At 39.0% G+C, this 22,039-nt stretch overlaps 1 protein-coding gene and 1 long non-coding RNA gene across 6 annotated transcripts in view; one reads left to right on the forward strand and one right to left on the reverse strand.

Moving 5' to 3' along the window:
• Positions 1 to 22,039, forward strand: part of LOC308631251 — a 930,091-nt gene that overhangs the window by 53,545 nt on the left and 854,507 nt on the right. The gene's annotated exons all lie outside the window — the stretch shown is intronic.
• Positions 11,216 to 22,039, reverse strand: part of WIPF1 (WAS/WASL interacting protein family member 1) — a 117,985-nt gene continuing 107,161 nt past the window's right edge. For all 5 annotated transcript variants that reach the window (XM_081262457.1, XM_081262458.1, XM_081262459.1 and 2 more), the window contains 3 exons: positions 18,866 to 19,078; positions 17,887 to 18,000; positions 11,216 to 14,270 (listed from right to left, as the gene is read on the reverse strand). In XM_081262457.1, coding sequence (XP_081118583.1) covers positions 14,215 to 14,270; positions 17,887 to 18,000; positions 18,866 to 19,078 — 383 coding nt within the window. In that variant the 3' untranslated portion in view covers positions 11,216 to 14,214. The remainder of the gene's footprint in view (positions 14,271 to 17,886; positions 18,001 to 18,865; positions 19,079 to 22,039) is intronic.

Consider the following 22,039-nt stretch of genomic DNA (forward strand, 5'->3'; position numbering starts at 1 on the left):
GGGCAGAGAAAGTGCTAGAATCTCTGGTATCTTTCATGGTACTTAATACAGGTATCACCACCACGCCTATATCACAGAGGTGCTCTGTGGATATTTGTGGACCTTTTTTGACAGATAACTTTTACCTGGATGGAATGTTGATCCAGATTAATACATTTGCAACTATCTTCTTCGTCCATAGTTTAAAAGCCTATCTGAAATGATATAAAGATTTTTTGTTAAAAAGGTATTTTTTTAGGAAGGTATAACTTTGATTTCCCTGATTTTTGAAAATCCCTGATTATGCAGAAAGAATAGGAGAATAAAATTTAGGAGAGGACAGACAGTCCTTGGGTGTAAGGAGACTGGCTTGGGACAGCTGAATAATAACATATATTTATCTGGCTCTCTGGCTTTACGGGAGCCTTTTTACAACTACCAGGTATATTACAGACATGTTTTTCTATGAGGTAGTCAAACGTAAACAGAGTGAATCCACACTAATAACCATGTGTTAAAAAAGAAAGAAAATGGAAAAGAAGCACCACAATCATTTCCCAATTGAAATGTCCTCAGTCTTCATCTTGGGAAGCACAGGGCCAAGGTATGAGGGCAGATTTGGGGTTATGCACTGTCATCTGGCATTTCCTGTGCTTCCCATCCCCCCTCATATGGGCTGTTTAGGTCTGCCTATACAGAGAACCATGGTGCTCTGAAAGGATTCACTGCACCTCAAGCACAATTCCTATGACACTACTGCAGTGTTTTGTACACAGAATGGGAGGTGCTTGGAAAATGCTTGTGGGGTAAATAGAGCATGTTTTGTTTTAGCAATATTTATGATCGGTCTAACTTCTCCTTCATGTTTATATGTTTCTTGGGTCAAGAATTCCATCTTACATCCCCAAGTACTTCCTAGTATACAAATGTATGAATCCATAAGTGTTTGTGACTGAGTAGGCAAAGGGCCACATTCCTGCCTGCCACAAGGGGCCTGTGCTATTGACCTCCATGCCTGTGTCACCAATCTTGCTCACTTGGCAATGGACATGGTCTCCCATTTCCTTTCTAGATCTCACAGATTCATGGTAAGAGTTGGAAAAGGACCTGAGAGATTATTCAGCCTAAACCTTTTATTTTATAAATGACAAAATTAGCAAGATGGAATGACTTACTAGTCTTTGGCCAAGCCAAGGAAGAATTTGAGTCTCCTTGAAAGTAATTTTTCTTCTTGAAGTATTTTTAAATTTTATCTAAAATATCTTCATTTCACCTCTCTATATATATGTCCTCAAATAGTTGCTATAATCGGTTACTTCTCAAGAAAACTCTACAAGCTTTTAGCTAGTTATTCCCCATATGACACATTTCAGAATATTAAATAAGAAGTTCTCACCAAGTCACCAAGGTAGAATATATATGACAAGCCAAAAAGAGGTGTCACAGAAAGATAAGACATTTTCAAAGGGGTTATCCAAAAAATGGTAACATGACTCAAATCTTCCCTGCCTACCTTCAAGGTATAAAGGTGTTGGCTCTCTGAGGGGGCTAGACAAATGGCACCTCTCTTCCTCTTCCAGATTCTGAACAAATTGAAAAACTCAATGAAGTGAAGTAGATGGAACAAAATCTTGCCTTCATTATTTAGAGAGGCCACGCTGAAGGATGGGCTTAGCATAGCAGCAAAAGGGATATTAGCCTAAGCCCAGGTTTAGGCCCACTGAGCTCCCAAGCAGTTCAGATGCAGCCTGAGGAGTAAGAGCCAGGCCAGTGGTGTTGGGAGTGATGGGCTGGGGGAAGCCTGGAGTATTGGGGCTTGTGCAGTTCTCTCTACCACTGTCAAGGCTGGGAAGAGCCATTCTACACACACACACACACACACACACACACACACACACACATCAGAGGGAGAAGATGGGAGGGGAAACTTGTGAGGAGGTTTTCTCTGGGAGAGGACAGGCTGAAGAGTACCCCCACCCCAAAGTGGTTTTCTCATGCAAAGGACTTCCTCCAGAACTATTCCCTGCCACTTGGAGAATGTTTAGGGCACTGAAGATTGGTGTTTGGCTCCTGCCTGGAGAAGAGAGTTTCTCTCCTGGAAAATTCTCAACTAACAGCTAAAGGAGAGGTGACTAAACTGGATGGGCCAGGGCTGGTTGTAGAGAGATAAAGGGAGGGAGGGGGTTAGGGTGGGGGTAGGTGAAACTTAGCTCCTATCCAAAAGAGCCACCTAGAGGGATGCTAGGCTTCAACAAGGGGAAGCTACAATTTTGCTACAGAGCTGAGGGAATTTTAGCTGATCAAGAGAGGGTCAGGTGAGAGACCTCCAGAAATGCAGCTATGGAGTGGAAGTGTTTCTAAAGAACCAATGAAATTATGCCACACAAGGAAATGTCAGCTTTAAATATTGTACCTGGCCCAGAAATAGAGAAGCCACCTTACGAGAAACCAGTTTGTTAAGCACTGTTCTCCCCTCTTTCCTCTTCTTCCACCTTTGAGCCTGGAACAAACCACAGTGAGTAAAATGGGGCAGGGAGTTGGAAGCAGAAGGAAGAGGCAAAGAAGAAATGGCTTCGTGGCTGCAGAAAGCCCAGATGAGCAAAGGAGAAGTTTCAACTATTTCTAAAAAGTAATTATTACAGCTGGGCACGGTGACGCATGCTTATAATCCCAGTGATTTGGGGGCAGGAGGATTCCAAGTTCAAAGCCAGACTCAAAATTTAGCAAGGCGGCTCAGTGGTTCAGAGCCCTGGGTTCAATCGCCATTACTAAAACAAAGTAGAGAATTATTGCACAAGACTGGATACTTCTTCAGTAAGACTATTGGAAACATAAAGTGAGTGTGGGATTTTTTAATTACCAAAGAATGATAAAAAATAAGTCATAGGATGTTGGAGGTTTTCACTCAGGGGCAAGGAAAGAACTTTACTGAATAACTTGAGAGAGTGGGACTTAAAGCCAAAGTTCTTTCCTCATTTTAATGTTTTTATCTTCATCTTCCAAATGAAGAGCCTTATTGACTTCATTTTGTTTTTTATTTCTTTAAGCCATCAACATATCTTCTGGTATCTCTATTAAGCATTTGGGATATTAAGAACACTGGACATGCCAGACTCTGTCGCAAAATCAAAAAATAAAAAAGAGGGCTGGGATGTGGCTCATTGGTAGAGCACTCGCCTAGTATGTTGAGGCCCTGGGTTCTATCCTCAGCACCACATAAAAATAAATAAAATAAAGGTATTGTTTCCAATTACAACGAAAAAAAATATATATATATACATATATATGTATATATATATATATTTAAAAACAAACAAACAAACAAACAAATAAATAAAAATGGGCCAGGTATGTGGCTCAGCAGTTGAATGCCCCTGAGTTCAATCAGTCCCTTGTTCCACAATATACAAACAAACAAACAACAAAACACTGGACCCTCCAAGCAATCAGGACTGGAATCCCCAGGTGGTACTTGCTACCTTCTCCCCAGGTGGCATGTTGCTTGTGCAGCAACTCCACAGCTGTTCCTCTAGCAAGCTAGGAGTTCAAGAGGGAAAACCATAGATGGATTAAAGTCAATAATGTTTTCTTTCAACAAGGTGATCGAAGCACTCTCCCAGCACAAAAGCACAAAGCACTGCTGTTATACCTGTTGGTGGGTAAGCCAAATGAAATATGTTAAAAGGCTCTCTAATCATGCCCAAAGCCAGGCAGAGGAGGCCAACTTGAGTCCTCATTACCATCTCACAGCACATTTTTTTTTTCTTTCTCTCTTTCTTTTTGGTATTAGGTTTGAACCCAGGGTGCTCTGCCACTAAGCTATATCCCCAGTTCTTTTTATTTTTTATTTTGAGACAGGGTCTCACTTAGTTGAGGCTGGCCTCGAACTTGGGATCCTCCTGCCTCAGCTTCCTGAGTCACTGCTATTATAGATGTGCACGACCATGCCCAGCTTTACTCTTTGTTTTTGGAGTGGAATAGTTTCCTTCTGCAGGTTATTAAGGATCCCAAGGCTGCTTTAAGAAGTTTCTTTATTGTATGAGATGTGATTGAAAACTGTCAATCATGGATCTGCGGTCCCTGCTCCTCAGCTTAAAGACTGTTCTGATTACGGTAATTACATTTTTATGAATATCCTACCTAGAGAGTAACAATTTTACTATGTCAGACTACACCACACAAAGATGCATCAATTTCATCTGCAATGAAAAATAGAGACTAATAACATAGTTATATTTATATGACAGTCAAACATCAAGATGCAACATAAGTACTCCAACTAAAAGAATTCTGATCATTATTTAACCTTGAAATGATTAAGGGTGAAGGCTTCTGAGCTTTCATGATTTGCTTTTTTTCATAGTTTGTGCAGTTTTGATTTGATTTTTTAAAATCCATAATTAACATTTATTAACATTTGGATTCACTCAACCCCAGTGATATGGTGGCAAAGCAAAAACAACAACAACAAAAGACCGATAGGCATAATTAATGGTCAAAGCAAGGGCCATTGGCCCTGACCGGGGAGCCCAAACCAGCAAGTTGTTTTGGCCAAGTCAGAAGGCTGATGCCTCTTGCTGGATTTTCTCTTCTTTGAATCTCCTCAAAATTGTTGAGGGGATTCAACTAGTCAAAATTGTTAGTCCATCATCCCTGGTAGACGAGATGGTTATGATACCCTTCATAATGTCAAAGGAGGGCTGGGGCAGGAGCTCAGGGGCAGAGTGCTTGCCTTGCACATGTGAGACACCGGGTTTGATCCTCAGCACCACATAAAAATAAACAAGTAAAATAAAGTCAAAGGATTTTCCTCACCCTGAATCCCTGTGGATGGATGCCTTCCCTTTGTTACCAACCACTTCCTTGAAGTCATTTGACCTGGTTAAATTTTTTTTTTAACCATCCAAAAAGTTAATCTCCTATATTTCTTCTGTTAGGCGGGATCCTTGTTGTCACCTTTTGAGAGCACCATGGGTTGAAATTGTTTACAAGAACTCATTAGAAAATGGCACAGATAGAGGCCACCCTTTGCAAGTGCTGAACGTATAGTCAATACAGAGTGCTGACTCCCACTGGCCAGATCTGAACAGTGCTTTTGCTACATGATTTTTCTTTGGCAGAGAGAATGTATCATCAGTTTGGTAGTAGATAAAATTTCCTTTTATTGTGGTAAAAATATCATGACATAAAATATACTGTCTTAGCACTTTTTTTTGGGGGGTGGGTAACTGAACTGTAGATTGAACCCAGAGGTGCTTTACTACTGAGCTATATCCCCAGACCTTTATTTTTTATTTTGAAATAGGGTCTTGCTAAGTTACTGAGGCTGGTCTTGAACTAGAGATTCTCCTTCCTCAGCCTCCCTAGTTGCTGGGATTACAGGCATGTGCCAGCTTGTCTTAACCCTTTTTAAGTGTGCAGTATGTGTATTCACATAAACTTAGTTTCCAAGCTGTTTCATCTTGCAAAATTGGAACTCCATTTCCTTTAAATAAATATCTTCTCTTCCCTTACCCTTAGAAGCCAGCAGCTACCATTCAACTTTCTGTATCTATGAATTTGATTTTTTAAAAAATATCTCATAAAAGTGGAATCATGCAATATTTCTCTCTCTCCCCACACCCCTCTCTTTTGGATTGATTGATTTCAGTTAGCATAATATCCTCAAAGCTTATCTGATAGATAATTTTAAAGGAAGGTATTTTAGAGACAAATAGCATCCTGATAAGCAGCACACCCGAGGCAGTGCTAACTACTTTTTTGGTGATTTCATCTTTATGTTATTTCATATATTCTTTCATAAGAATATACTATTTTAAATGTCTGGTGCAAGAGCAGAACATGTAGAACAGTGGTCCTGGAGCCTGAATGTGCATCATAATGACCTTGAAGTTTGTTAAAAACACAATTTCCTTGGGTTCTGAAGATTTCTATATTGAAGAGTCTGAGGTGAGCCCAGATATTGCTGGGGATTCTGGTGCAGGTAGTTCTTCACTTTTGTTGTGAGAAATACCTCTATTCGAAGCCAGAGGTGAGGGCGACCTCCAAGTGTGGCACAGTAAGGCTCCACCCGCTTTCCAGGAGCTTTCCTTTCTGTGGATCCTCATGAGGTATTATTTTAAATGCACCACTGGGTGTATTCTGCCTAGTTCTAGAGGTTTTCGAGTACTTGCCTCAGCACCCAATCTCTGCAGGAAAAAAGACATCAGCTCCTGGGACCTGAGCAAGATGTAGCACTGAACTTCTGAGTCTTCAACTGAGCTCATCCCACATCTTCTTAACATTTGTCAAACTAATGAGGAAAATAAGGGTAAAAATGTAATGAAATGAGCATGACTGAAACAGTCAGAGAGTGGTTTAATCCTGGCCTCCTTTTACCCAACATAAAAGTTGTGAGATCTTGATTGACCAACCCCCACATCTCAGTGTCATTAATCCTGCATCTGTATCATGGAGGATTGGTTTCTGCCTCCCGCAGAGGGCTGCGGTGGGGTACAAATGAGGTAATGTATGGAAAAATACTTTGAAATTGTGGAGGCACTTATTTCAATTTTGTTGAATATGAATATGACTGTCTTTTTGCTCTAACCTCATTTCCCCTGTGAATAAGTGCTAAGTTGTTTGACTGCAGTGCACAAGGTCTACTTCGGGCTTTTACAAGAAAAAAGAAAATCCTATTATTTGGTATTTTTAAAAGCCACATGGCTTTTCAAACTCTATGGAGAATAAGAAAAGAAATTCATTACTACAACTTTATGATATGAATGGTAGAAATACCCAACAAATAATGAGCTGTACAAAGGATGGGAGATACACCAGAGAGCAAATTAACTATTCATGGTGCAGTTTGACTCTTCCATGGGGACTTTTAGAAACCTGCAACTGTTCAGTGAAATGGCATTTGAATTTTAGCAGCTCCTTTGATATCACCTTAAAAAGTAGCAAGTATCTGATAAGATGAGCTGAAAAGCATGCGTATAAAATGCCACTTTTAAAGCCTTAAGTAAGGTTTATAACCACCCACTAAATTGTAAAGAACTAAAGATTTAGATTGCATTTAAGAAGCAATGTGCCTCAGGTGACAATAACTGGTGTATGACTAGAGCCAGTCCATGGTCCAGTGAGGAAAATAAGGAGTTTTCCAGGAGGCATCTGTATTTATCCAGTTGAGCCTGCTGTCCTTGACCTCAGATTAGGTCTTCCCTTACCCTGGTTTATTAAAATGTTCTTGCTTTTTATGAAATGTCAGTATTTTGGAATTTGAATTCTAGATCCACTCAAGGCAAGTGGCTTGAGGCAAATCTCTAATCCATGCAGGTTTTGATTTCTCTATGTGTAAAGATAGAAATATTAGCAATAATATTTGCAAAAACCATAGCTCAAATTATAGTACATACTAGATAATAATTAGTGGTGGCTATATGAAACATAAAAGACAGTAGGTAAGTTTGTAATTTAGGCAAATAAATTAGGTAGAGTGTTATGAAAGTATAAAATTATTGTTTTCATTTCTAGGTTACATATTTTTCCTTTTTTCCCCCTATAGTCCCATTTGGGACCTATCCTTACCTTTGCTCTAAAAGCAAATTGCTAAGGAGCCAGTGAATGGGACATCTCCCTTTTCATGTGAACGACCAACCATATAGCCCTATGTTGGTGATGAGGAACATTCTAGAATCAGTGGTAGAATGGTGTTGTGCCTACCTGCGGAAATTTTGGTTGGATCTAGAATTTCAACTTCCAGCCTTGGATCTAGGACTAGGTCTTAGACCTTTCTAGAATATAATACATATCTTTACCAATGCTTTAAAAATCATAGTTTTTCAACCAGTATTTATTGATTGTTTGAATGAGTAGATGTTCAATAGCTCCATAAATTATTTGGGTCTTCCTAACCATGTGCTTCTATGTGGTCCATGAACTATCTGAAATACATAGCATGTTTTCATAAAAAAAAAATGTTGGTGCATTATAATTATATATAATAGCAGGATTCTTTGTTCTACATTTGTATATGCATACAATATAATGTTATAATTTAACTAATAAAATAGCATTTTTGGTGAGTGATGTTCAACTTATTAAAAAAGAAAACAGGAAAAGGGTGGGAGTCCCTCATGATTAAATATACATATGCTAAGTCCATGATGGATAATCCAGGTATTCTGGCAGGTGTCTTCCTGGGTCAAAATTGAAGGTAAATTTGAGCTTGATGTCTAATATCATCCAGACTTGTTTCCCAGATACCTGAAAGGTCACACATATTTTCCTAGCTGGTCACATTATGGGACTTTGGTTCTAATACAACATGGACAGCCCATTGACCAAATCATTTTAGAATATTTGCAGGCCACTCTGGGAGTACAAAGGAAGCAAATACTTTTGCCATCTCCTTTTTCTCCTCATGCCCTCATGTCACTCATAGGAAGCTGGTGGCTTAAGAACGCTTTTAAGACATTCACTTTTAAGAAGCTGAAGAAGACAATCATACAAGGAGACACTAGGTTTTGTGAGGCCCAAAGCTAGAGAGAATTTAAGATTCCCTATTTCAGAAGTATTAATGAAAGCTCACAACCAAAAAAAAAAAAAAGATATTAAAGTCCCTAATTAGGACTCCCTTTGCAGGTGAAGTCCCAAAGCTTAACCTTAATTAGCTTGTTAAAGACACACCTTTGTAATAAAGGAAGCACCATTTTAAGTCAAAGGGATTTGTGTTGTAATATCGATTAAAGGAACATTTCTAAATATTTACAGGAAGAGCATATGCTATAAGTAGCTCCAGAGACAGGCACTAAATGCCAAGTGTTGCAAGTGAAGGAAGGGAGGATGTCAGGTTGCCAGGGGAGGAACCACTTTAAACTGACTTGACATTTGTGTGTCCAGGAAGCCTCTGTTGAATAGGAATCTTTAGGGAACTTGGAATCCTTGAATTTACTTTTCATCAAAACCAAAAAAGACACCTGGCCAAATTTTTCCTATCAAAAAATTTAAAAAATATTTTTTAATTATAGATGGACACAATATCTTTATGTTGTTTATTTATTTTTATGTGGTACTGAGGATCGAACCCAGTTCCTCACATGTACGAAGCAAGTGCTCTACCAACGAACCACAACCCCAGCCCTCCTATCAAATTTTTAAAAGAAATCAATGTAATTCAGCCATTGAGAAAGCAGGAAAAATGAAAAAGGAAAGCAATTAAGTTACTTAAAGAAGAGGGAAGATAAAGTGTAGGCTTCCCGCCTTGGTAGAAAGCCCTCTGCTGGTTGGGTGGGTGAAGCTGCATCCATGCATGGTACAATAGGTTCTGGGTTTCCTAACTGCCACTCAGAGATCACTTGGCATGTACAGATTTGCTATACATGCCACTTTGCCACAAAGCTGGCACATTGTAAGTGCTTACTGAAAGTGCACTGAATGGATGAACGAACCAAATAAGTGAGTCCACTTTGAACAAACAAGGCCAACTCTGAAATAAAGTTTTACAAAAGAGCCTGTAATTAAGTGTTGTCAGACTTCTTTGCATTGGGAATTCCTTCCTTACTATGTTTTAGCTGTGATGGCAAAAGGATTAGGAAATACAATGGGGTCAATTTTCACTCCTTGCCTAACTTATGCTAAATATTTTGCCTGATGTTTGTATGTGTAAGTGTTTTAAACATTTTGCAACTGAGAAAATGAACTCAAAAATCTTAAATAACTTGTTTGTGTCTTCTCAGGGAACAAGTGTCAAGAGCCAGGATTTGGATCCTGGTTTGGGTGTGCAGGGCACAGTCTCTGACTCTCTGGCCTCTCCTTTAGCCTCTTCTTGACAGCAAATGTGAAAGATGTGAAATAGTGACTAAGGGAGGGAGGATAGTAAAGAAGGGAGCGTGGGGTAGTCACACTGCCTATTCATGTGCAGGGTGTGTTTTGTGACATTAAAATGCCCATTTGTGCCAGGCACAGTGGCGCATGTCTGAAATTCTAGTGGCTTGGAAGATTGAGGCAGGAGGACTGCAAGTTCAAAGCCAGCCTCAGCAATTTACCAAGGCCCTAAGCAACTCAGTGAGACCCTGTAAAATAAAAAAATAAATAAATAAAAAAAAGGCTGGTGATATGGCTCAGTGATTAAGTGCTCCTGGGCTTAATCCCTGGTACCCCCACCACCTAAAATAAATAAATAAAAACATATTTGTAAGGTGGCAGGACAGGTCTGGATGACCTCTAGTGGGGTGACCAGAAGACCCAGCTTGCCAGGGCAGTTGCCATATATACCTACTTCACCTCAGCAACTGTTCCTAGCAACTCTTCCACTCCAAAGTGTCCCACTGTGGACCATGAGTTCTGTAGCCACCCTATCTTTACGGTTCTTTCTGGCTCTTAATTTCTGTGACTTCAGATTGAACCTAATAAGAACTCTTTTTTAAAATATATTATTTTAGTTGTCAATGGACCTTTATTTTATTTATATGTGATGCTGCCTCACACATGCTAGGCTAATGCTCTACCAACCTCAGCCCCTAATAATATCTCTGACTGAAGAAACAGTGAGTTTTCATTTTCTAGGCCTGTGAAGGATAGGGACTGACAGTACCTCACCTAGAGGTTGCTTTGCATTTCTGATACAGGCTGTTCATCTGCTAGTACTCCTCTCCTTTAAAAGTACACTAGTAAATTCCCTTCTAACAGATTTGGTTCCAGTTAATCTGGAATTGGTACATATTTGTTTCCTTCTTCCTATCAGCAGTGGCTACCACTTACTGAGGAACAAGGTCATCATCTTGTTTATCGCACATATTGATGCTATTCCTTCTTCATTTTATAGATATGGAGAAATGACTTGTAAGAAAGAGATGGAGTCAGCAAATGCACCTAACCACTGTGCCATATTGAGATATGTGTATACAGTATACACATACACAGCAGATAATTTAAAAATCATCAGGCTTCCTAAATTCCCAGGGGCTTTTCCTAGATCAGTCAGTGTCCATGCTAGCCTTTGTAATTTCACCTTTCTTTGCTTCCACTATTCATTCTACAGACTGAGGCAGGTTCTCCAGAAAAACAAACAAGAAGGGATAAGCAAGGAGGTTCAATGAGTGCATTGAGTGTTTCACCCACTCTTGTGGACCTTCTTCTCCTTTTTGAGTTTGTCTTTCTTTACCACAGTATAAGACAAAAAAACAGGCACTTGCTTTTTTGTATATTTACATAGATGATACTTAAAGAAAAACCACCAGTCGACATGTATCATTCTGCTTTTATTTATTGTCTGGCTAACTTACAAAGACGCAGATGTCTAGGGTAGATTCTACCCTACCATTTAAACTATCCTGATGACATAGATACCAAAATGTGTCTATTACACAGTGCAATGGTATGAAAAAAATATTTTTCTTCCTCTACAGTCCCTGACCATAAGCAGGGAAAAATTAATTTCATACCACAAATTTTTGGGCATTTGAACAACCATCCCATTTCTGCTACTAAAATAACAAATGGGTATTACAAGTTAAAATATAAAGGCCTAAGAGTTTTTACAAATATGCAAATTACCTGCTACTTAGAGATAAAACGCTGATTTCTTTTAAATCACAAAGTAAGGCACCATTGGATTAAACATTTTTCTCAGCTCTTACTAAATAAAATGCATAGTGAAATAAATACCAAACACTGAATTTTAATACTGTAATACATTTCGGTATAAAATGATATGTGAATGTTAAAATACTGTATTGCATCTTGAATACATTTATCTGGAAATTTTATGGAAAGAACATACATGTAAGCTTTGATTTCAGGGAAGAAAATACTCATTTTTGTGATTTGCCAGAGTCTGAAGATTTTAGCATAGAACTTATTCAAAGTTTTGGATACAATTAGGTTGATAACTTTTCAAAGTCAGCATGTAGGTGTATTAATGAAATATTGCCTTAAAAATACAGTCTAAAACATCTCTATTCTGGATGAATGGCAACTTTGAGCTGTGACCCTGTTTCAAACTTTAGAAAGGTACCTGCAAAGTTGAGATACACAAGGGATTATTCAATTCCTGCTATCCCTTACAAAACTCAGACCTACCTTTTTGGAGGTCAGAATCTTCTCCACATTTGCTAGGAAGCCCAAACTCCATTTTTTGTGCGGCGGGTCACTGGGCTCTATTATGGGATGTTTTTCACTATTGCCAACAGATCAAAAATCCAAAATAAAATGATGCTGCTAAATTACCAAAACCTCAGTGATTTTAAATCACCAAGCTTGTTACACCTTTATATACCTTGGTTCTCTTTGGGGAAAGAGCCCAAGAGGCTATGTGGAAGGTGACAGATGAATGGCAGAAAAGAGGGAGAAAACAAGTTCTCTAATGTACTAAACCTGGGACTTTGGCAAGGAAAGTTATAAAAATACAATATATTCAATCAGTAAATTCATAATTTATTAGACATTCCATTTATTAGAACTCTAAGTTCTGCTTTTATATAAATGAAACAGTTATTTATTCTATAAATAGGAATGCATCTTTCAAATTTTTCTTTGGATTGATTTCTTGTTAGCATCTCCCAGTAATACATGAATAATACACTGAACCCATGATACAAAGTTAAGGTAGATAGGTATATACATATGTGGTCATATGCTTTTAAAAAATAAGAAATGGTAATTTTAAACATAACCATATAAAACATCAACATGGAAATATTTTTTCCAACTCTATAACTATATTTAAGAGTCCCAGTAAAATTTTGTAAACAAAATCATATTTAAAAAAGGCAAAGGCTGGCTCTTCCTCGTGGTCCTTTAGTGGAGCTTTATTTGCATAGATCTAAAAAAAATGATTCTCCTGGAGAGTTCAAAACAAATTCCCTCCCAATTTCTACTAACAAGCTCCCTAATTCACTCAACCCCATCAGCATCAGGGTTAGATTTGTAGAGTTTTGCCCATCAACTCAAATCTATTCCCTTCTTCCATGATTCTGATTTGAGCCCTTTCCCTCACTTTCTTCCCCTACTACCTTGCCTTCTTAGCTTCTCCAGGCCTTGAGGAGTTTGCTCAGTGGGAGAAAAACAAAGGCCACTTCAAAACTCCAAGACAGGCCTCCAACTGACAATTGAACACACAAGCCAGCTGGTTTTGAGTCAGGAAGGCCTGACATGCTTTCGGTTTCTTTCCAATGGCTTGATTCCACATGACTGTAAACCATTATTAGATTGATTTCTGACCTTGGTACTGTGAAGCAATACTTCAACACAGATAGCAAGGGAAGGGAAAAAATAAATGACAAAAATCAAACGTCAAGCTGCCTGCCAAACAAGGTTTTGGGTCCTAATTTTATTGCCTCTTGAATTGCTAAAGCTCAATCTTGATTTTAAAACAAGAGATTTTGGTACAAATGTCCCTCTTCCAGAACTGTGCTGAACACTAGGGTAGCTACCATTTCTTGTGGTTCCTGAGCACTCTATATGTGAATAATTCCAATGGAGATGTGCTCTAAGAGTAGGATACACACTTTTGTTTGAAGATTTAGTACCAAAAAATAATGCAAAATGTCTCCTTAGTAATTTTTATATAGGTTGTTGGTTGAAATGACATTTTGGGTGTGTAAGGTTAAATAAAATATACTATCATTTCACCTGTTTCACTATCTTTAAAAAATGTGGCTACTAGAAATTTTACAATTATATATGGAGCTCACATTATGTTTCTGCTAGACAGCTCTGTCCTGGGGCCTACCTTGGTCTGCCAAGTATTGGACATCCTTGTAACTGCAGAAGCTTCATGTGAGCCATGCTCAGCAATTTGCTTAGGCAGTCTGTGGTTCATGGAAACAGACAGGAGGCCAAGCGTGCGAAAAACGCACAGACGAAAACAGCTCTTAGGGACTTTAATAATTATAGCCTGTAGCAAATAAGCAGTGAATATTTGAGTTTGTTTGGTTGAAAGCTGGGATACAATTTGTCTCTGCCTACTTTCCACAAAAGCCTATTGATCCCAGCAGCCAACACTGGCAGGCTGTAGCTGAAGCAAGCAATAGCTTTGACAATACACACAACAGAAGCTAGGTGCTTCTCTTTACTGGATTCCCCCCACCCCCAACACACACATACATGCACACACACATTCCCACCTCACCCTCCCTTCTTCCTGATTGCCCTAAGTGAAGGGGACAGGGAAGTGGGGAGGAGGGTGTGTAATTCTCCGACAGCAACATCAGAAGCAGCTCTGGAGCTTGAGTAGAGAAGAGCAGGCCAAGATCACCTTGGGATCGGAGGAAGGGGTGGGGCACCCCTTTCTCTTCGGTTGGATCCACCTTCATGAAAAAAATCAGACAAAATATAATTTTGGTTAGAAAGCTTATGTTCTTAGTGTGGGAATTCTGGAATGGTGCCCACTACCTCACCCCTTATGATCAAGGCTGTAAGCTAATTGGCATATGCAGATGAGAAAGGAAAAGTGTGGAATGATCTGAATAAACACTAAAGATGACCCCACTGACTACAGAGTCCCCACACAGAGTTAAGTAAAAACAAATACTTTTCTTCTTAGCACACAGTTTGTGTTAATTATTGATTTATAAAACATGGATGAACAAAATCAAAACATTCACCCATCTTGCACCACTGAGATAACCAATAAAATTTTGTGTATATTTTCCATTTAGATTCAGTTCCCTTTTTCCTTACAAAAGTTTGAACATCTTCCAGTCAATATTCTTTCAAATGTAATCGTTAATGACACACTGCATTCTATTATATAGAACTATACTGTAGTTTACTGATCTAATCAATCTGCTTTTTTGGGGGGGTAAGGTTAAAATGGCTGTGAAGTCATATTTCACTGTAGGTTTTTTTTAATGGTATTGGGGTCAAACCCAAGGGCTCTGTACCACTGAACTATACCACTGAACGCTTTCCACTTTTTATTTTGAGACAGGATATCTCTAAGCTCTGCAGGCTGTCCTCAAACTTGTGATTCTCCTGCCTCAGCCTCTTGAGTCCCTGGGATTATAAGTGTGTGCCACTGCACCCTGGCTTGCCGTAGTTTGATTTGGCTTTCCCTAATGACTAGCAATGTTGAGCATCTTTTCATGTGCTTATTGACCATCTGTATAGCTTCAGAGAAAAGCCTATCAAGTATTCAATCTATTTTTTGATTTTTTTATTGTTGAGTTGTAGAAATTCTTTATATAATCAGAACATTAGTTCTTTAATAGATATATGATTTCCGAATATTTTCTCCTATTCTATGGACTGCCTTTTCACTCTCTTGATGTGTTCTTTTTAAAAGCTATGCACATCTGTGGGCTACAAACTGTAACTGCCGTTAAAACCCAGTCACATTGGAAAGAGTCATTTATCCCACACTCATACTTTGAGGATCTAGCAGGTGTGAGGTATGAAGTCAGGTGTTCAGAGGCTGTGGCCAGGTCTGCTGGAGGAACATGTTGGTTAGGTAGTCGTGTTCACCACGGCTCTGAGATTCAGTGGGCTGGCTCTGCTGGGTTCCTCAGCAGGTGTCTCGACACTGACCCTACAGACTTAGGGACTTCTGAGACAGAACCAAATATCTGAGCAAGGAGAGGAATTAGAGGAATATATCAGCTGTCTACTCCTTTGTGTCTTCCTTTCACCATCTTTTCTTGAGCAAATGTCTGAGCAAAGGCTTATCTGGATGGAAACCAGCCACCTGCCGTGGAGCCTTGACCATCAGCTGACACACCACAAATGGTTAGCAAAATGAGGGCTGGCCTTATTCAACACTGCTGAGAGTGTACTCTGTGCTGCTCGGATGGTCTTGGTGCCTACCGGGCTTTGGATCTGGAGGCTAGGGCAGCTACAGAAGCAGAAGAAAACGTGGCACTCAATAGTAATGTATTTATTTTTGTTAGATGATCTGTTATTATTATAAAATGTTAAGCATGACTAAGACTAGAAATATTTAAAGCAAATCTACAAAAAAACAAAAACAAAAACAAACAAACAAACAAAAACCCCAAACAACCCACTTCAGCAGGCAGTGGAAATTAACTTATTTAAAAATATTTTAAAATGTCTACTGTATTTCAGGTTCTGTGGAATATGCAGTAGTGAGCAGGATTAGCATCATTCCCATCCTCAAGTTGCTTACTTGAGTTTTGAAGAAAGAGTAGGGAGGGAAATCTAGAAGCTATGGGTTCTATCATTGATTCAAAAATACGAATAATATTTAAATTAGATTAAGAATGTTTATAACAAGTCAGAAAAAGTATTTAGAGTTTATATAAGCAACTCTTTAAAGTGAATTCATTTGTGAGTGTGCAAGAGGGAAGAAAGACTGGCCGTACTCCTATCAGACAGAAACCCCTCTTCAAATGAACACATATACAGAAAGATAACTGTTCCATGTAAAGGCTTAATTTTCATCAAAATATTGAACTGCTAACTTGTATATACTAACTTTGTTAAAGTTATATAACTTTTTATTAAGTGTTGTCTAGGAATGTGGCATTCCATCTAAATAAATTTTTCAAGGAATTAGTTTTTATTTCAAGCAGCAATGTTCTCTTTATTTCTGGCATTTTTTCATGGAGATTTGCCCAAATATTTCCTAACACTTTGAATTCTTCAACAGAGGCACAAAGCATAATTTGACTCATTTAATTTAACCCAATAGAAATGTACTCAGTAGAAACTCTGAGTTCCTAGCTCCTCCTCTGACCTGAGGCAGCCACCCATCTCCCCCATTCAGTGATTTTGCTTCTAACTGCCCTTAACTTCAAGGCTATCAGCTGCTCTAAGAGTTGAACCAACAACCAAAAATTAAGAACTGGTGTGTTAAGAAAGAATCCGTGGCTCTGAGGGGGTGTAAGGTGCTCTGCCAGGGGGTAGGGACAAGGCTGAGGCTGTGGAGACTGTTATTTGACTTGCTCGATTTGGTTTTGAGGTGAAGTCTGCTATAAGTCTGAACTTCATAGGTGACATTTGTATGTCTCATGCTAATTCATTCATTCTTTCTTTCTCCCCTCCTCTCTCTCCCTCCCTCCTTCTCCTCCCTCCCTCTCCCTCTCTCTCTCAATTTGTGGTGCCAGGGATTGAACCCAGGGCCATGCACATGCCAGGCAAGTTCTCTCCCACTGAACTACATCCCCAGCTCCCACGCTAATTCTCTCTTAGTCCTGTCACAATATTTATTGTTGTGAAATTCCAATGTATCTATTTTCCCTTCGTGTTCACATTTCTTGGACAGGGGGAAAGTGCTTTATTTTTTATAGTGTATTATTAGCAAACAAACAGGAACGATCTAAATGTCCAATAATGCTCAACTATTGTATGCTAACCTGAACACCATGGAATAAAAGCCACGTGATAAAATGGGGATGGATGTTATGGAAAATCCTATCACCAAAAAAACCTGTATAACTATATAAAAAATCAGAAGTATATGAAGAAGAATGGGAAGAGAACCTAGTAAAACTGAAATATCTGTTCTATGGAGAGATTGTGGATATATTTAAGATTTTTAGATGCTCCATAAAGCTATGGTTATAATACATTTAAAATATCAAGAAAGTTGACAGTGAGTTTTTGCAATAATTAGTAAGACATTTTGCCAGTCTCAAAACTTGTTGGAATAGAAAATGGCTCTCCGTTCACTTTGTCTCAGGAAGATCAAAATGGGGTAAGAATGATCAAAGAGGCCAAATAGTAGCATTTAATCCTGACAAACCAAAGGTCTTTGAGCTCCCCATGACACATAATAATAATTATCCCTCATCCCCTTTCTAAATATCTACAGCCTCCTCACTGCTCGTGCAAGGGGAGTTTACCAGGATTTAGAGAACTCGGAATCACGTTCTCCAGGTCAGAGGCCTGGACTTCCTACATAATGCCACGCATAACCCGGGCTATTCAAGTATGAATTTGCCAAAAGTTGGCAGAAATACTCACTCCGGCTTTCACTTCTTGCCAACTTACTGGGATACGTTTTGGTCGTTGGTACATATGGCTCTGGAGGTGGCAAATCAGAAATCGGATGGAAGTAGAATCTGCTTTCCCACTCATCTGGGGAAGAAACAAACAGTATCTTCAGCAACAGACAATCTGCTACAGGCTTACGTAATGAAAGGCACAGACGAACCATACAGAGAACTGCAGAAGTCAGTTCTAGTTTTATGCCTAGAAATTTACAAATGTCCTTGATTAGCACACTGATAAAACATATTGGCCTGCAAATCAGTGCTTTTTTTTTTTCCAGTGCTGGAGAGGGAACCACAAAAAGAATTTAACTAGGGTGTTTAGGGTGATGATGTGATGCATGCTTGTAAGCTCAGCAACTGGGAGGCTGAGGCAAAACTTCAAGTCTGAGGCCAGTCTCAGCAACTTAGTGAGATCCTATATCAAAATAAAAAATAAAAAGGGTTGGGGAAGCAGCTCAGTCATAGAGTATCCCTGAGGTCAATCCCCAGCACCAAAAACAAAACAAACAAAAAACTAGGGTGATTAGGATCTAGCCAGTCCCTTTCAGGAGCTGGGGGCTAAGGTATAGGACACTCTTCTTCCCACAGGGACCACTCTGAGAACATGATAGACTGAAGCAGCTTAACAGCTGCAGGCCACTGGGCCTCTTACCTATAGCCAACTATTTAGAAATGTAGATGACAAGACGATAAGCCACAAAAATGTTGTGCCCCCCCCCCCGCCCCCCGCCCAATTCTGGAATCTCTGGAAAGTTAATCAAAATGAAACTCCAGCAAGGAACAAGTTATAGAAAAATGATCTGCCTTTGTGGGAAGTGGGAGAGGAGGATTACGAGGATTACTAGTTTCAAGGTGAAGTTGTAGTGGGCCCTAAAATGGTAAGTTACATCAGTGCCCTTCAGTGTGATAACGACAGTGGATGAAAAAATGTTAACGCAAACACCACGCACCTTCACAGGAGGAGTCTTGGAAGCCATTTCTAATTGAAGTTGAAGGCGGTGGTGGGGGAGGTGCCCCAGCACCAGGTCTGTCAGGAGGAAGAGGTGGCCTGGGTCCGCCCCTGGGACTATCAACTCCACTCCTGGACGGCAATTGGGGGGTGGCGGGCAGGGCCCGAGATGTGCTGCCATTTCTGTTTATTGGAGGTGGTGGTGGGAGGGGTCCTGAGGCCAAAAAAAAAAAAAAAAGATGATATTTAGAGTAATGCTGCCTTATATCCCATATTGCTATTATGTTCATCATCAGCATGCAACTAATGACTACCTACTGGATACATATGCTTTAACTAGGGAACATGGAGAAATGGTGGAGACTTTCCAGGACTTGAGAAATGAGCGACATATATAAACACACAAATGTGCATTAGCACATATCTGTATGGAGAGCCAGTATATATTCAGAGCTAAATGGCTGTTTGGCTTTGAGTTAGCACCGAGGCTGGAGATGATATGGTGAAACTGAAAACAGGTGATAATTTTTAAAAAATGTTTTATAATTCTTTTAAAGAGCTATCAAATTAATCACTTTGACACCATGAAAGAATTAAAAAAGAGTAAGATAGTTATGAAGTTATTTTAATAGGTCTTCAAAAGAACTGATTTCTTTAAGGACACAGTATCACTGCTAACCACACAACCATGTTACGATCCATTTCCAGGCAGAGAGGCATCAGGAAGCCAGTCATCCTGAGAACAGTAGGAGTTCCTTCTCCTTCTTCCTCTTTGAGCAGGCAGATGGCACCCAGGCACTGACAAACAGCTAATCAATGTTCCTGACTATTGGTGCCAGAGTGGTCCTGCCCCATAAGCCAGCTGCTGTTCCGTGGAGCTTGATTCCCTGTCTACACGGAGTGCCAGGTAGCAACTTTTCTCACAGCACTGTTGCCTGGAGTAATCAGTCAAAAAGCAAGAAGAAAAAAAAAGTACTATCTAAACAGTATTTGATACTGTTTTTTTAAAAATTCAAAGATATGGTATAACCAGAACATTTTAAGTTCCAAGAAAAAAACCCTCAAATTCTTCTTTTTGATAAGAAATGCATCTTGCTTTTTCCCTTATTCCAAATATAGCAGCTGTTTGGGTAGTGAGTAAATTTTAAAAATATTAAACTTGAGCATTTTCCCATGTAAATCAAAGTGGCCTTAGTAATTATTCCTGATTTTTAGTAGTGTGTTTCACTTGTAAGATGATGATGTTTTATGTAAATACAGTCTTAAGGCATTATAAATACAGATATTATAGATTCAGAATCTGACTTGGGGACCTTGAATTGAACAACCTTCCCACTGCAGATACCCCGACAGAAAGTCTGGGCTCAAACATTTGATTGGGGTGGGAGGCACTGCACAGTGCTGGCTGTTCTCCCAAGGAGGCTTCTGTGTCTCACCTTGTAGCATTTATTGTCCCATACTGCTTGTCACTGCTAGAGTCCCCACAGCAAGAGGTGATTTACTGGGTGTCAATGCTGTGGATTTAATTTCACTGGTGATATCAGCTTCTACTTGCCACTAAATGCAAACTACACATCCAGCATTATGGAGACAGGTACTATGTAACTTGGTCAACTTCATCTTGTTTTTGCTTCTTTAGTAAACGTTCATGTTCCTAACTCTGCAACCTCATGGACCCCTGCTCCAAACCCACATTGGCACAATAGAAAAGAAGACAGATTTCTATTTCCCATTGGCAGGACAATAATAAAATGATAATTTACATGACTATGACTACTTGCCAGAAAACAAGATAATCTCTACACACATTTGTCTCATTTGATTCTCACAATAACCCTGAGATGTATAAGGCCAGCAGACAAGGCCTGAGAAGTTTTAGAAGTTTAAAAGGCTCAAGTCAGGAAGCTAATGAGTGGAAGAGCTGGGATTTAACTTCAAATCTGTCAAATTCTAAAGTCAATGAAGCCAAACCACATTTCAAAATACAGATGGCCCTTTATGACTTCTCATAGGCTCTTCATGGTATGTAAACCGGTGGAATTTTCTGGAAGACAATATGGCAGTACCTATGAAATCCATGGTTTTTGATGTACAACCATTGACCCAGAAATTCCATCTCTAGAAATTCATCCAAAGGAAATATATAGATGTGCACAAATATTTAGCTACTAGGATCCATCACTGTAGTATCTGCATGCAACAGCAAAACCCAGATATGACCCACATGACTAAGGGAGGGGACTGGTTAAATAAATCAAGGTACATTTATAGAATCTCATATAGCCTTAAAAATTATACTGTACACTTAACAAGGGGACTTATCATGCAGCCTAGAGCGTATGTCTCACCAAAAGATGAAATATAGAGAAAGAAGCCAATGTGGCAGCCATTGGTTACATGAGGCTACTGAGTATTTGAAATGTGTCTAATCTGAATTGAGGTGTGTTATGTGTTAAATAGACATTAGGTTCCAAAGAATTACTAGGACAAACAAAATGAACATGAAATATATTACTAACAATTATTTTCTTTGCAAATTATGTTGGTAATCCATTGGGCTAAATGAAAATATATTAAAATTAATTTCTATTTGTTTTTTAAAAAAAGAAGTAAAGGAGAACAAGGTAACATATTTTGTATCTTGATGGTAGTATACTATATATTCATATATATATATGTTATCATTTCTTACATTTGTGTTGTCAAAATTCATATAATTATAAAAATAAATGGGGCAAATTGTTCCATATATAAATTATATCCCAACAAACATGATAATAAAAAGAAATCTAGTTTATGAAGTGTTTTAACAGTATTGGGCACATACTAACCACCTGATAAATAATGGCTATTATTATGATTCATTAAAGCAACCAGCATCAGGCTGTTTCATAGTGGGGTAGGGAGGGGGACCATGGGAGGAATAGACAAACTCTAGATAGGGCAAAGGGGTGGGAGGGAAAGGGAAGGAGCAGGGGGTTAGAAATGATGGTAGAATGAGATGGACATCATTATCCAAAGTACATGTATGAAGACACAAATGGTGTACAACCAGAGATATGAAAAATCGTACTCTATATGTGTAATATGAATTGTAATGCATTCCTCTGTCATATATAACAAATCAGAATAATAAATAAATAAAAATTAGGTTGTAGAAAAATAGGTAATTAGG

Source organism: Spermophilus citellus (assembly GCF_964194105.1).
Source record: "Spermophilus citellus genome assembly, chromosome: 11".
NCBI lineage: Eukaryota > Metazoa > Chordata > Mammalia > Rodentia > Sciuridae > Spermophilus > Spermophilus citellus.